Raw genomic sequence first — 17,396 nt, forward strand, 5'->3', positions numbered from 1 at the left:
ACGAAGTGGGCAGCGAAGTTTTTATTGGACGAAACAGTGTTACGTCATCCTCGTGTCTCGAGTCCCAAGATTAAACGAGTAACTATATTAATTTTCAGCGTTTGAACATTTGCGATTATGCTGTCTGTTAAGTATAAGGTATTATTTAAGCAAAACTGAATTGAGAACATATTTATAAAGGGATGGTTATCTTAAAAATGTAAATTATCTTACTTCTGCTAAACACAAATGACGATTTTTATTAGAATATCTGAGCTATATTCATCCTCACAATGCAAGTGAATGGTGACTGAAACTTTGAAGCTCCAAAAGCACATTGTTAACAGTACACGTGGGTTGTTTTTCCAGTGTATACACGCAAAATAATGCTTTTTAGCAGTACACTTAACACACACACACACACACACACACACAGCTTTGTGTGTGTTTCTCTCTCTCCCCCTCCAGCAGATTGGACTGTCCTTTTATCCCTCTCTCTCACCGAAACACAAAACGGCTGTTAGAGTTGATGATTTACCACAGGTGACAATTTTTACTGCACTTTCACTCCTGGCTCGATCACACCCTCGCCGCCATAGCTTGGTATGTACCCCACTTAATACTCAAAGGTATACAGTATGCTCCTGCTCGATCGAGGGCGGCTTGTGGTGCATCTGGGATTCGGACCAATGTTTCTACCTCCATCGTGGGCATTGGTTCTGGAAGTGCCCAGGTTCCCCGCAGCTCCAGCAGACTGGCCCAAACTTCTAGCCCATGGCAGAGGATTCACCAGCCTGAGGGGAGAGTGGAGAGGGTTAGGAAAACTGGTGCATTCAAAGGTCTACGGGACTGGGGAACCGGTTTTGGGAAAACAATTTCCCGTTTTCCCCGGCCCCCGGATACGCCGTCATATGGTCCTCAGCCAGCTGGACTGCCTCATCCAGCAATGCCGGGTGGTGGCACTGGACCCACTCTGCCGTTTCTTTCTGTATGCTGGGTGATGAACTGTTCCAGTATCACCAGATCAAGCACTTCCCCCTGTTCCATGTGCAGGTCAATCAGAGCCTGATGTTGTGGATTGTGGATACCGGCAAGGGTCTTGAACAGCACCACTGTGAATGATCTCTTGCACTCATGTGAAGGAGGAAGCGGGGGTCAGGTTAACAGTATATGTGGGTCGTTTATTTTCAACACTTTCCAGTGTATCACACAAAATAATGCTTTTCAGCAGTACACTCAACACACACACAGGTTCTTTCTACAGACATCGCTTGGCCACACCCTCATCACCGCACACATAAAGGCAGCATAAAAGTCATCCATATGACTGCAGTGTCTAAATCACTGATATATACTGTATACAGTATGTATGTATATATATATATATATATATATATATATATATATATATATATATATATATATATATATATATACACACACACACACACACCCCTGAACCCTCATAATGTATCTTTCTTTAGTCACAAGTTCTGCTATGCCCCTTATGTATCTAAAATATTCCGTTGCTAGACCTTTGCTGGAAAGGAAATGTAGAGACCGGACCTCTTGGAACTTTAATTGAATACCCCTGCTTTAGATATGAATCAGTTTCTCACACACACTTATCATATTGTTTCTGAAGACATTAGTTTAACCACTAGAGTCGTATGGTTTACTTTTATGCTGCCTTTATGCGCTTTTAGAGCTTAAAATGTTGTGTATTTATTCACTTGCATTGGAAGGACCAACAGAGCAGTGATATTCTAAACATCCTTGTTTGTGTTCAGCAGTAGAAAATAGTCATAAACGTCTGGGATGGCATGAGGGTGAGTAAAGGATGAGGTCATTTTCATTTCTAGGTGAACTACCACCTTTAAGAATTTTTTTCACAATTGATTTCAGTTGCATCCTTTAAGATGATTTTTCCCATTTTCATTAGAAGGATGATGTGATTTTAATGTTACTAAAGCTGTTCATGTTTATAATCAGTGTTAAGGTGCGTACACACTGCCAGCGACATCGCGCGCGACAGCGACTCAATACCATTCATTTTCAATGCGAGCACAGCGACTTCCGGCGACACGAGCTGTCGCGACCGTTGGCGCTAGATGTGGGCGTGTCCAGCGACGCGACAAAGTTGAGAAAAGTTCAACTTTGAAGCGACTAACGGAAGCGACAGCCAATAGGAGAGACAACGGGAGAGCTCACGTGATCCTTCTCTCTCTCTCTCAGTTCCTGCAGTAACGGAAAGATGGATGAAAGGCTAATTCTTGTTGTTAGAAATTTTCCAGTGCTCTATGATATGTCTCTTCCCACGTACAAGGACATTTTTAAGAAAAATACTGCGTGGAAAGGTGTATCTGAGATCGCGGGGATTTTATGGACCGGCATTTGCATTTTCGCCGCAGATAAACAGCCACTCTGGCAAACAGCACGCCTTGTTTCTCATTCATCTTTGATATAAAGCATTTTATGTACTGATTCCATTTATATTTAGTCTTTTCCCTCCAAAATGTTTGTTTTTAGTGGCAAGAAAAGAGATTCGCTGTCAACAGCAATGGAATGGCATCCGTGAATGTCATTTATAAACGTTACTAGGCAACCAGTAGTGGGAACGCCCACTAGCGACTTCACCGCCAGCCACTGGCGACCTGGAGCGATAAAGTCGCTGGCAGTGTGTACGCACCTTTAGGCAGTTCCTCAAAAAAGTAACCCACTAAACATTACTGATTACTTATCTTAAAAAATTTAATCAGATTACTTTACTGGGTACTTCATGGGGAAAGTAATCAGATACTAATTTCTTTCAAGTTACTTTCTAAACTCCATCAATCCAGCAAAAACTGCAAATGTGACACTTATATGTTTCAGTTCTTTAATATTGACTGAAACAACAAAAATTACAGCAACATGACATAGCAACTTGACAAAAGAAAGATCCAATGCATTTCCAAAAAAACAACTTAACTTTCTTATCTCAAACATATGTTTGTTTATGTGTATCTACAACATTCTTTGCTGTGAGTGGCATTATGTACTATGTGTTTGCTTGATTTCCTGTGTTTGTGTTCATGAGAATACAAAATAATAATAGCCTATATTTATACAACCAGATCTTTATTTCTTTAAATATATTGTTTCTGTTATTCAATATTTAAAAAATAATTCACAATATAGCATGGGCCCTAGACAGAATCCGTTTACATTATAGGCCTAGGCAGCGTTTGCTGATCATAAAACACAGTGCGTCAATGTGGGATATGTGGGCAAGATACAGGACATGATGCTTCACACTAGTGTTCATCATGTCATGGAAGTGTTTTATACATAAACCAACATCATGCACCCTTTGCACCAAGTGACTTAGTCTAACACTTTTAATGTAATGTACTGTATTTCTAATACATACATTTCAAATGTTCAGCAAATTATCCTGTTATCTGTCTCTAAACTGTTTGCATATCCAAAGAATGCTGTGTTTCAGTGACAATATTTTCAAGTAAATTACATTTTGTACAAGCAACTTGTGATCTTTTTAATTTACTTCATAATTTTTTTGTGGGGTCAAACCACGATTGTTCTTTAAGACTCAATAATTAATTCAAAATAATACAATTAGTGTAATTGATTTTATTACAGTCACACGGTTGAAGAATACAACATTTCCCAGTGTACATTGCTCATAGAGCTGCTGTTTACAGATGGCGCTGCACGGAAGTACTGTTGGACGAGATCTCTGTTGTCACCTGTAAAAACCGATGATCTGAGAAACGATAAACACAAAAGACATATAAAAGCGAAGACACTCAAGTTATATCGCTCTAACCTGCACATACTTGAAGTAAAATGCCTTCTCCGAAAGCGCGGAGCAGCTCTGGGCGCAGCGGCAGTGTTCCGTGTCCCGGCGGTGGAAGCGGGCGCTATGAGTTCATTTCTTTGAGCCGAACTCCTCCGCCAAACCTGCTGCAGAGACAGGGCTCCGATCCCACCTCAGCGCGGCTCCGAGCCTCCGAGAGCCCCAACCGACGCCGCGGCTCGAGTTCCTCCACCTCTTCCACCGGCGGGCAGCAATTACCGGAAGAAGACTGCATGAAATTAAATCCGTCTTTCATCGGAATAGCGCTCAGCTCTCTGCTGGCGATCGATCTGTGGTTGTCGAAGCGGCTCGGTGTATGCGCTTGTGAGGACTCGTCCTGGGGCAGCGTGCGACCACTCATGAAGCTCATCGAGATCACCGGGCACGGGATTCCGTGGCTGGCCGGTGCTGCGTACTGCCTGTATAAAAGCGACAGTGCCGCCGGTCAGGAGGTCATGCTGAATCTCCTCATGGGTAATGCGCTCCTACAGCTGGGTCTTTCTGATAAAGTGTTCCAGGTTCAAAATAGCTTTACCACAGACAGCAATTGTAAATTGCTCGTAAAAACAAACACAAATCACGTTTACAGTAATGCTCTAACAACGGAAATCTTATGGGGAAAGCCTTTCCAGAGGGGTCTACAAGTAAAAATGCGAAGCCCGTATATTTGTTAAAGCACTTATTGATTCTTTTGTAGCCTACAAAAATCGGTGTTATTTGGGCAGTAAAGTCTAAATCGTCCATTTAGCTGTGAATATACTGTTCTAGGCAGACGAACTAATGATTATGCTATATGAGATTATTTAGTGGCTATAAGTGAAAAGTGCTTTGCTTGTGAAATCTTATGTCGTTTCCATTTCTAGTATCCTTGTGTATGCGAAAGTTGGCGGGTCATGACATGAGTTGAAAGTTTGGATATGTAACTTTGCACATTAAAGGGATAGTTCACCCAAAAGATGAAAGTTGCCTCATCATTTACTCACCCTCATGCCATTCCAGATGTGTAGGCTTTCTTTCTTCTGCAAAATACAAAGATTTTTAGAAGATTATTTCAGCTCTGTTGGTCCATGCAATGCAAGTGAATGGTGACCAGACCTTTGAAGGTCCAAAAGGGACATAAAAGCAGCATAAAAGTTACCATATGACTCCAGTGGTTTAATCAATGTCTTCAGAAGTGATATGATGAGTGGGTGAGAAACAAATCAATATTTAAGTTGTTTATACTGAAAATCTACACTTTCACTTCCACATTCAACCACCTGCTGGTCAGGGCTGATCAAATATAGAGATGTACAGTAGAGCCTGACCGATATGGGATTTTTGAGATGATACCGATTTTAGAAGGGGAAAATTCACTGATTACCTATATAGTTAATTTTTGAGCTGGAATGAAAACTGACCTTTTCTATGTGGATTGTGCACCGATTTTGCACCGATATGACTTATGCAAAGGTACTCAGAAGGCTGCTTTCTTAAATAAATATTTTTATCAAAGAATATTTGACATTACTATTATATATTGTCAACAAATTCTAAAAATAAAAATACAATAAATAGCTAAATAAACATCAGTACTGTATGTTCAGTATCAGTCAATTGCTGACCATTTAAATAAAGAATAAATACAAATATAATAAATAGCTAAATAAACATCAGTACTGTTTAGAATCAGTCAAATACTGACTATATTAATACTGCCAGTCAATTATTGGCAGGTTGTAAATCAAGAAGCATTTACACCTTCGGAGTCAAGAGATAAACAGCGGCAGCGGTGTGACACTGTATTCTGCTATACAAGTTCAGGGGAAACTTTCAACGGTGGAAAACCAGACTTTTAAATATTATATTTTATAAATGCAATGACTGGAATTGTTCAGTTGAAGGAGGTACCAAACTGTGAATCCTGAACAAAACAGTTTGATGAATACATGTTTATACACATTAGCTTCTACTCAGCTGAAAATCAATGAAAGTAGCTACGTGGTTAGCTAGTTAGCTATTAGCTCATTGTGATGGAGAGTAAAATATGGACATTGTTTATTTACTTTCCAGCATTGCGTCTCACCAACTAGGTAACAACATAGCATGAAATCAACACTCAACAATCCACCACAGCACTGTTGTCTTCTGAGCTGAAAAAGATGCTTTGGTGCTTACCTTTCAATCTGCTACATTACTGACTGCACTGACAAACTATAGCTGGCTAACACTGCAAACAGATGTTATATACATTTTTGACAAGGTTGTCAGGGACAGGGTTAACGTTATATTAGTTTTATTGAAAAGAGAAAATGATGGGGTCAGTTTTTATTAACTTTTCAGTATGTATTTCACAAACTAGTTAGCAACTTACCAAGAAGACACCACTTAACTCCTCACAGTCAGAAGAACCACAGTCAGCAGAACCACCGTCAGCTCAGCTCTGTAAACAATGAGTTGGAGCATGCTCTGCTGGACAAACTACGTTATGACACTCATTTTAAATCCCCCAAGCATTGTTTACAAAAGTTTTTGTATCTGCGCATATCGGAAAACTGATACATCTGTGAAAGGCTAATATCGGCCAACCGATAAATCGGTTGGGCACTAATTTGCAGTGAAATAAGGATGTTAATATTGGTCTGTTTCTCATCCACACCTATCGTATCATTTCAGAAGATATGGATTTTTACCACTGGAGTGGTATGGATTACCATTATGTTGCGTTTACATGATTTTTTTGAAACTTGTTAGTTCTGGTCACCATTCCCTTGCATTGTAAGGACCAACAGAGCTGAGATATTCTTCTAAAAAATGTTGTTAGAAGAAAAAAGAAAGTCATGCACATCAGGGATGGCATGAGGGTGTGTAAATGATGAGAGAATCTTCTCACTATTCCATTTAAGTACGTTTCATCTGGAATGCATAGCACACGTACATCAACATGTACATCTATTTGATGTGTGTGATTACATTTGGAAGACATATTTTTTACCTTGTTTGCTCAACTACAATACGTCTATAAGACGTATGTCAATATATGTCTCAGAGTTCAATAAGACATTCAGCAGATGTCTTTGAGACGTTTATGATTTTGAATGTTGTCTTTTTAGAATGTTTAGAGGAATTTAATTAGATTGTGATGCTTTAAAGATGAAAATATCTGAAACAGACATCTCTGAGATGTACCTATCTGGGATATAATATTTAAGTATTGTGGATATGTTTGTATTTTTTAAAGCCTATTACAGTGTTTTTGGTTTGCTTTTCGAAATTGAGGCACAAGTGGTAATGTGTAATTACAGTGGTAATTGACAGTTTGCCACAGAGTAGAGCTTACTTGTATTGAACACTTTTTAAACATTCCTTTAAAAGAGTAATTACATGATCACCGGTGTCACCCTAATATACCATCGTTTTAATTAAAAATTCATGAGGCATCATATAGACTGACAATAGTCTGTGTCATTTTTTATTTCTTGTACACTTCTGCATTCTCCTCTCTTTTTTGTCCTTTTTCAGACTCATTTCCCTCTAAGATGTAGGAAGCAAACCGATATCCACTTCCTCTCCTCACTCTTGACCGGCTATACACTCCTGATCTTTTTCTTTTGGATCACTCTTTTCCTCACTCATATGTTTTAGTACCAAAGGTATGTCCAGATTAGGCAGGTGTCAATTCATCTCTGCTTTCCATTATTAATTAAATTAAAACGCAAAAGGCTTCTTGTTTGTTGCATGTGGAGGTCTACGTCTTTTTTATCATGGATCTGGCAGTGTTGCCAAAGAAGAAATAGAGTGATAGTCATCCACTAACCAATCCCAATATGGCAATTATGTAATTCAATGGACATTCCTTACCTTGCCTTGCCGCCCAACTTTGACTACTTCCAGAAGTAATTTGACAGCACACGTCTTTACATACCATTGATTCAGAGAGACGTCTCTGTGAAATGTTGTCTTTGACACATTTGATTCATCCTGATAATCATAACATTTCATGTGACCTAAGGCAGTTGTAATTTGTAGGTATTTAAGTAGGTCTATACATTTAGGCTTTGTTCATACAAATGTATCAAGTTAACAAAGATGATTGGGCAGCTTTAAAGTGTTAAAAGTTCTCCAAGAATTGGATTATGGTAATGGAAATGATGAGAAAGTGGTGTTGCTATGGAATGGGATAAAGAGGACAGTATAAAAGGTCACCTTCAAAGAGATGAAATGATTAAATGCACTGACTGCTTACATTTGGCACTAAAGTGCTGTGTGCTATTATAGAAAGGAGAAAAAGATGTATCTGTTACAGGTAGACTAATATAACAGTATTACAGACAATCTGTGCCTGTTGCCGGTGCCTGTGATAGTTGCTTTGAACGATCAGTTATCGGCAAAATTCGAATATTCCTCCTTGTTCCTCTGTTGCCGTCGCTAGAGGATTCTACATCTAGATTGGCTTGGTTCTACAGTATAACAGCGACTTCTAGAAGGAATTAAAAACAATCACTGACACCTTGTGGGAAATTGCTACATCTAAGTCTGTCGTCATTGACAATATTCATCCATATTTGTATCCTTACTTCAATGCGAATGTTGTGATTTGGATACAATAATCAAGTGTTCTAAATTGAAGCGAGGGCATGCAAAGAAATTGGGAGCCTCTAAAAACGTGCCCCGTCAGCACATACATTTTGTCTCTTCATATCTTGTGAATAATTATTAACTTTATTCCTTATTAAAGCTCAACTAGTCTATTTACCAAATTTGGATTTGTATAGCCTATATAAACTATAGATAATTTTAAAAGAGTCAGGTCTGAACTCTCAATTAAAAATGAGAGTTCCCAGTGTGTTAAGGCTTGTTTAGAGGTAAAAATCCCACGTTTATGAACCTAATATTATTTTTTATTATTTTTTATTATTTTTGTGGTTATTATTGAGATTTTGGCTGAATAATAAACAGTATCTGGGACTATTATTATTTTGGACTCTTGTACCCTATATGTCTGTGCATGGTATAGCAAGGAAAGACTAAGACATTTTTTTTAAAGTTCGTTTTTCAAAACTATTGGCCCATTAATCGTTTATCTCTCGTTTCCACCAACTCCATTATCTGTATTGGCAAAATCCACTAATGGTCAGTTTCTAGTATCCGTGTTATAATCAGACAAATCAGAAGTGCTTGCAGCTAACAATGTCTGAATGGATGATGCTGCATGGTTTTATCAATTTTTGTCAGTTTATTCTCTAAATAACTCTGTTGTAAATGTAGTAATATGTCCCATAATCCCAGCATCACCTACTTATTATCTGAGCACTATTTAAACAAACCCATAATCCTAAATATTTGAATTTGGTGTCAGATTTGCCTGTTGAACAAAAGCTTACAAGTGAAGTTGGTTCAAGTCATCAATTTTATTTGTATTGGCACTTTTCCCAATACAGATAATTTCAAAGCAGCTTTATAGAAGATCGTGCCTTAAAGGGATGGTTCACCCAAAAATGACAATTCTCATAATTTACTCACCATCATGCCATCCCAGATGTGTATGTCTTTCTTTCATCTGCTGAGCACAAATATTATTAGAAGAAAAGTTCAGCTCTGTAGGTCCATACAATTCAAGTGAATGGATGCCAACATTTTTAATCTCCAAAATCCACATAAGGGCAACATAAAATACTGTGCTGGTTAAATCCATGTCTTCTGAAGTGATATGATAGGTGTGTGTGAGAAACAGATCAATATTTGAGTCCATGTTTTCCTTCACTTTCACTTTCTCCTTCTATTTTTGGTGATTCTCATTCATCGTGCACATCGGGGCGATGGGAGAAGAATTTATGATTAAAAAAATTACTTAAATATTGATCTGTTTCTCACCCACACCTATACTATCATGTCTGAACACCACTGGAGTCATATGGATTACTTTAATGATGCCTTTATGTGGATTTTGGAGTTTCAAATATATTGGCAACCATTCACTTTGTATGGACCTACAGAGCTGAAATGTTCTTCTAATAATCTTTGTTTGTGTTCTGCAGAAGAAAGAAATTCATACATATCTGGGATGGCAGGAGGATGAGTAAATTATGAGAGAATTTTTAAATGTTTATTTTTCCCAGTGTACAGCTTTGTAGAAAATGTCTTATGTCTTTGTCTTAATTTCTTATGGTCCCCAGTGAGCAAGTCAAAGGTGATTGTGTTAAGGAAAAAAACTCCAAAGATGTTAATTAGAGGGAAACTCAATAAGTTATTGGAGAGAAAAAAAATCCTTGAGAATTCAGACATAGCTGGGGGAGCTCACATTATTACTCAGTTATCTAGTTTCTCACATTTCTGTATTTAACTCTCTGTCTCTTCCCTCTTTTTCAGCCTTGGTTCTGGACCTGGTGCTGGTTGGCATGGTGAAGGCCGTGGTGCGCCGCCGACGTCCGAACCATAACCGCATGGACATGTTTGCCACGTTCTCTGTGGACCGCTATTCTTTCCCATCAGGCCATGCCACACGTGCCGCAATGTGTGCCCGCTTCCTATTGGCCCATCTGGTGCTGGCGGCCCCACTCCGTGTGCTTGTCCTGCTCTGGGCCACTGTTGTTGGTTTTTCTAGGGTTCTCCTTGGGCGCCATAATGTGACAGATGTTGTGTTTGGTTTCTTCATGGGCTACTGGCAATATAATTTGGTTGAGATGCTCTGGTTGTCACCAGTCATGTTGCAAAACTCAATTGGACAGCTTGACTGAGAATCTATGAGAACTTAAAGAGGTCTTGATATCTTAGTCTCATTATATGTTGGATCTCGACTCATTCAGTTGCTGCCAGTATGCTGGTAATAATTCCATGTTGTCAGTCAAGTTGCTTAACATGGGTTTACTACATTTGTTTTTGCATCTTCTAACTCGAATGTAAGATCTCATTAATAATCTCCCAGCAATGTCCATGGTTTTTGTTTGATTTGGATTGTTAGGGAGCAGTGAATATCGATTGCATTCCTTTACTTAAAGTTATTTGTCATTCTTCCTTTCTTTCATTACTTAATTTGTGTCAGTACTCTTGAGACTGGATAGATTTTAGCAGTTTTGATGAAGCATCTGGCATCATGTCCTGCCCTTTTGAGAATTGGCACGCATCAAGAAAGGATAGGGAAGTAGTTTTAACTTTTGGGGTGGAGTATGGCTTCTGATATGTTTGTTTAACTGTAGGATATGACAACTTCACCATTGTGATATGACACTTATAAAACTTGAAACAATAGCCATCAACTTGAAGATTCTGCCTCCATTTTTTACACCAGCCAGAGTTTACCTCTAATTAATACAAAAACTCTGAATAAGTGAAACTTTAATTAACAGGGAATTTGAAAATCATGGGGTGAACTTCAGTGTGGCTCCAATGCCTTGATGATGTGCAGTATCCTCAATAGAAATTTACAGGGGAGTATTTGTGTTTGAAGTTCTGTTGAAGTTTGGGGGTTCTAAAAAATTAATGTGTGGTGCAATTGCTGGGTTTTAATGAGTGCAGAAATGCTCTGTTTAATTGTTCTGTGTTTGTGTCTCAGTATAGTCGTTGTCTGTATAGATGACCACACTTGTCCTGATAAATGTTATTGCACTTTTTGACTCCATCTATGAATCTTAATCTATGAAGTAGAATTTTTTTTTTGGACCTATGGTCTTTGAAACTTTACAGTTTTTTCTTAATGTATGCATGATATGCTTCAAAACTGATGCCATATTTTCAGGGGTTTGTCCAGGATTTATTGCCAGGGGTAGCAAGAGTCGAGCTAGAGGTGTCATCCAGTAAGTTTGTGGGGAAGTTTCTGCAGAAGAGCTAAAACCTCTATGAATTCTTAACTATTTTAATTGCCCCATATGTTCCCTTTGACCAAGGATATCAAATTAAATTATTCAAGTGCAAGGCATTGTGGGTATTCCCTGTAGTATTAATTTTGAACTCATTAATTTGAGTTATTAAAACTTAAAATCTGAAGTCTATGGATTTTAAAGAAATAATTTTTTATTGATTTTTATTTATTAAAAATATATACAAAATAGAATTTACACAGACCAGTCACAACATTAAAACCACCTGCCTAATATTGTGTAGGTCCCCCTCGTGCCGCCAAAACGGCACCAAGATGCTATTCTTCTCACCACAATTGTACAGAGCGGTTATCTGAGTTGCCGTAGACTTTATCAGTTCAAACCAGTCTGAGTATTCTCTGTTGACCTCTCTCATCAACAAGGCATTTCTGTCTACAGAACTGCTGATCACTGGATGTTTTTTTTTATCACCATTCTGTGTAAATTCTAGAGACTGTTGTGTGTGAAAATCCCAGGAGACCAGCCCATCTGGACCCCCTCCAGATTGTATTGGAGGGGTCTTAAAGACACACCCACCTGCTGGTAATGCCAATCAGATGATGGGGACACAGACCATGTTGTTTGGTGTTGTGTTAAGATCCAAGATTTTTGGTTGAGGGTTCAGAGTTTTATGTGTGACATATTGGACACTCAAATTTCATTTTGCCCCAGACTCTGTATTTTAAGCGATGGGGCGTCATTAATATATGGGATAAATATATTTAAAAAAATTAGGTCCAAGCCAGTGTTCTGGTCAGCAGGCAGTACATCCTTAGGGGATGGAGGTTGACTGGATCGCTCTCATTTCAGGAGTGGGGCAAAGAGTTGGGCAGGATGGCGGCATTCGAAGAAATGTCATACAGAAGACAGGGGAACTTGGAATTTTTTAATGGAAAATGGGGCAGCTATTTGGCATAATTGGATGGCTCTCAGGGAGGGGAAGTGCAGAGAGATGTGTAGTTTTAAATGTGTGTGATTTTTATTTATATATATATATATTGTGTATTCTCAAGTTGGACCACAGGGATGTTTGTTGGGGGTTGGGTTGGGGATTGAGAGGGCGAAAGGGAATTATGTGGGTTAAACATTTAATCGATGTATATATGTTTGCTTTTCTGTTTCATGTGTCTGAAAAGTGTTAATCAGAAAAAAACTGCTCTAACAATCATCCATGCAATTACCAGTTAATCGTGTGGCTGCAGTGCATAAAATCATGCATATATGGGTCAGGAGCTTCAATTAATGTTCACATCAACCATCAAAATGGGGAAAATGTTTAATCTCAGTGATTTAGACTGTGGCATGATTGTTGGTGCCAGACGGGCTGTTTTGTTCTGTAACTGCTGATCTCCTGGGATTTTCACGCATCAAATATTTTTTGACAAATCCACCCCCAAAATCCAGATATTTAACTTTTCTTCATTCTCTGATATTACATATTTCTCCTTTGGCAGCCCAAGTAATACATTTCTGGTGAAAGTTATGGGTGTTTTGACTGTTCTAGAGAACCATTTTGCACATTTCTCCTTTGCAATAATTGAGTTATATCTTCATGAAAGTACAATCATTGGTCATTTGTGAAATATTATAATACAAGTGACAGATGGCAACCAATAAAAATAATACAAATTATAGTTTTAAATTGCAATAACATTGTAACGTTCTGGTGATTTTTTGTTTTGTTTGCTAGGAACCGTGTGTCTTTTGTTTGACTGAGAGGAAATTTAGATGAGGTTTTCATTTGATATTAAGGTTTTTGGGGTTTACATTCTTCTTGAGTCAGTTAAAGTGGCTTCACCAGTTATCACTATATACACTCACCTAAAGGATTATTAGGAACACCATACTAATACTGTGTTTGACCCCCTTTCGCCTTCAGAACTGCCTTAATTCTACGTGGCATTGATTCAACAAGGTGCTGAAAGCATTCTTTAGAAATGTTGGCCCATATTGATAGGATAGCATCTTGCAGTTGATGGAGATTTGTGGGATGCACATCCAGGGCACGAAGCTCCCGTTCCACCACATCCCAAAGATGCTCTATTGGGTTGAGATCTGGTGACTGTGGGGGCCATTTTATTACAGTGAACTCATTGTCATGTTCAAGAAACCAATTTGAAATGATTCGAGCTTTGTGACATGGTGCATTATCCTGCTGGAAGTAGCCATCAGAGGATGGGTACATGGTGGCCATAAAGGGATGGACATGGTCAGAAACAATGCTCAGGTAGGCCGTGGCATTTAAACGATGCCCAATTGGCACTAAGGGGCCTAAAGTGTGCCAAGAAAACATCCCCCACACCATTACACCACCACCACCAGCCTGCACAGTGGTAACAAGGCATGATGGATCCATGTTCTCATTCTGTTTACGCCAAATTCTGACTCTACCATCTGAATGTCTCAACAGAAATCGAGACTCATCAGACCAGGCAACATTTTTCCAGTCTTCAACTGTCCAATTTTGGTGAGCTCTTGCAAATTGTAGCCTCTCTTTCCTATTTGTAGTGGAGATGAGTGGTACCCGGTGGGGTCTTGTGCTGTTGTAGCCCATCCGCCTCAAGGTTGTGCGTGTTGTGGCTTCACAAATGCTTTGCTGCATACCTCGGTTGTAACGAGTGGTTATTTCAGGCAAAGTTGCTCTTCTATCAGCTTGAATCAGTCGGCCCATTCTCCTCTGACCTCTAGCATCAACAAGGCATTTTCAGCCCACAGGACTGCCGCATACTGGATATTTTTCCTTTTCACACCATTCTTTGTAAACCCTAGAAATGGTTGTGCGTGAAAATCCCAGTAACTGAGCAGATTGTGAAATACTCAGACCGGCCCGTCTGGCACCAACAACCATGCCACGCTCAAAATTGCTTAAATCACCTTTATTTCCCATTCTGACATTCAGTTTGGAGTTCAGGAGATTGTCTTGACCAGGACCACACCCCTAAATGCATTGAAGCAACTGCCATGTGATTGGTTGATTAGATAATTGCATTAATGAGAAATTGAACAGGTGTTCCTAATAATCCTTCAGGTGAGTGTACACTGTGTGTGGTAATAAGTGGCCATGTACTTGTATTGATGAAAATCACTACAAGGGATTCACAGCTTAATGTGTTGGCTGCTTTGACTGTTCATTATATTTGTATATGTTATACAGATTTGTTACATGTTAAATATATTTGCATTGATCATAATGTGATTGTATTTTCTAAATAAATATAAAGATACCTTGGCTTCTTTCTTTTTCTTTTTCAAATAGCTATTATCCCTGAGAGGAAAATAAATCTTTAAACCCAAGAAACAGTCTGGGAAATAAATGAACAAATAGTCTTTACAAGCTATTACAACAGCCTCCTTTTTAATTCAGTTGGATGTCCGAGTACTCAGTCTGACTTGAAAGACAAGACTTTAGTGAAATAGACAGTTTGAAATTCCTTTCTGGGGCGGTTTCAGGGATGGCTTTGATTTGAGGTAAATAAACCCAGCAACAAAAGAAATGTCCCTTTTTCAGGACACTGTATTTTAAAGATAATTTTGTAAAAATCCAAATAACTTTACAGATCTTTATTTAAAAGGGTTTAAAAAAATGTTTTCCATGCTTGTTTAATGAACCATAAACAAATAATGAACATGCACCTGTTGAACAGTTGTTAAGACACTAACAGCTTACAGACGGTAGGCAATTAAAGTCACACTTGTAAAAACTTAGGACACTAAAGAGAACTTTCTAGTGATTTTAATGCACACAGTACATTGTGGGGGAGTGGAAACATGGATCAAAATGGGTTAGTAGTGGAGGAACTGCTAGATTTGAGAGGGTTAGTGTGTATCAATGATGGGTCAGGCACAAGAATAGATATAGGTCGTGGAAAGGTTTCTGCGATAGATTTGACGTTGGTATCAGATAATTTAGCAACGAAGAGTACATGGAAAGTATTGACTCAAAGTAATATAGGAAGTGATCATTTTCCTATTTTCTGTGAAATAGGGATTGATATTCAAAAAGGGAAATTAGAGAGAATGAAGAGATGGAAGTTTAAAAAGGCTAATTGGATAAATATAAGGAGATTTTTAAAAACAACATGGAAGGGTTTTTGGATAAAATGGAGGATGTAGATTAATTTAATACAAAAGTAAGTGAAGTGATATGGAGAGCAGCATAAGAAGTAATTGGCAAAAAGAAAGCAGGAAAAAGGAAAAAAGTGGTTCGTTGGTGGAATGACAAATGTAGTGAGGTAGTGTCAAAAAGAAATAAAGCTCTTAGGAAAGTAAGAAGAAGCTTTAACTATATTGACTTAATAAGCTATAAGAGGGCACAAGCAATAGTTAGGCATGTAATAAGAATAGCAAAGAGGAAATATTGGAGGGTATTTTGTGAATGCGTTGGAGAAGACATTGAAATGAATGATATATGGGGGATGATTAGGAAGATGAGTGGGATTCAGAGATATAGTATACCAGGATAAATTAGCAATTACAGATAGTGAAAAGGCAGAAGTATTAGCAGAAACATTTATGAAGGTGCATATTAATGACAATATTTCTGAAGAAATAAGAAAATATAGGGAACAATGTCTAAGAGAAAATCCTAACATTTTGGAAAAAAGAGGGTATGAAGGTAATAGAGGCAGAGTTAACATTATATAAAATGAAGAGAGCGCTCGTGGGGGTTAGACAGACTTCTCCAGGAAAAGATGAAATTTGTGTTGAGATGATTACAAATTTATCGGAAATATCATTAATGACAATACTGGGTTTGTTTAATAAAATACATGGGATTCTATAGTGTCGATTGTTAAAACAGGGAAATATCAGTACCAATCAAGCAGTTATGCCTATAGCACTGACCTCAAACTTGTGCAAACTTATGGTAGTGTCAAGATTGATGTATTTTATTGAGGAAAAGGGTTATTTTCCCAATACCAGAGTGGTTTCAGGAAGGGGAGAAATACAATGGATTCTGTAATTAGCTTGGAGACTGCAATAAGAAAGGCTCAAGTGAATAAAGTATTTTTCGATATAGAAAAGGCATACAATATGTTGTGGAAGGATAGGTTTGTTAATGAAACTTGATAAAATGGGAATTTCAGGAAAGATGTATGATTGGATCAAAGATTGTTTTTATTTTACAGGACCATTCAAGTAAGAGTTGGGACTTCATATTCACAAGTATGTTCTATAGAAAATGGAACTCCCCAAGGTAGCGTATGCAGTCCAGTATTGTTTAATATAATGATTAATGATATTTATTCACAAATAGACACAGAGTAGGTAGATCATTGTACGCAGATGATGGTGGAGGGGAAGAAATGAGACCTATGTAGTGAAGAGCATGCAGGGGGTAGTAAACAATGTTGAGAGTTGGGCAAATACGTGGAGTTTCCGGTTTTCAGTAGCAAAAACGCAGGTCATATGTTTCACAAAAAAGAGGAAAAACCCTAGAGTGAGTATTACAATGTACGGACAAGAGCTGTAACAAGTAGCAATAATACGATTTTTAGGTATGTGGATAGACTCAAAATTGACATTTGGTGTACAAATTAGTGGACAAGTGCAAAAAAGGAATTAATGTAAAGAGGTGCTTGGCTGGGGCTGGTGCTGAGTGGGGAGCTAGTTGACAATCACTAAGAAGAATTTACAATGCATTGATTAGATCTGCAATAGATTATGGGAGTTTGGTATACAGTTCTGCATCCGCAACATGGCTTAAAAAGATTGACGTAGTT

General features: G+C 38.3%; 1 protein-coding gene across 1 annotated transcript; it reads left to right on the forward strand.

Annotated features, from left to right (window-relative positions):
• The first annotated feature begins 3,828 nt into the window (after positions 1 to 3,828).
• plpp6 (phospholipid phosphatase 6) lies at positions 3,829 to 14,367 on the forward strand. The gene is made up of 2 exons (XM_052098216.1): positions 3,829 to 4,312; positions 10,187 to 14,367. Exons 1-2 carry the CDS (start codon positions 3,829 to 3,831, stop codon positions 10,552 to 10,554), a joined length of 852 nt encoding a protein of 283 aa, XP_051954176.1. The 3' UTR covers positions 10,555 to 14,367.
• The last annotated feature ends 3,029 nt before the right edge of the window (positions 14,368 to 17,396 follow it).

Source organism: Xyrauchen texanus, chromosome 30, assembly GCF_025860055.1.
Source record: "Xyrauchen texanus isolate HMW12.3.18 chromosome 30, RBS_HiC_50CHRs, whole genome shotgun sequence".
In the NCBI taxonomy this organism is placed as follows: Eukaryota; Metazoa; Chordata; class Actinopteri; order Cypriniformes; family Catostomidae; genus Xyrauchen; species Xyrauchen texanus.

Bases quoted from the DNA above. Each gene is read 5' to 3' on its own strand.
- plpp6 (XM_052098216.1), top strand. From the start codon at position 3,829: ATGCCTTCTCCGAAAGCGCGGAGCAGCTCTGGGCGCAGCGGCAGTGTT. The intron at 4,313-10,186 runs GTAATGCGCTCC...CCTCTTTTTCAG, and splicing joins CATGCTGAATCTCCTCATGG to CCTTGGTTCTGGACCTGGTG.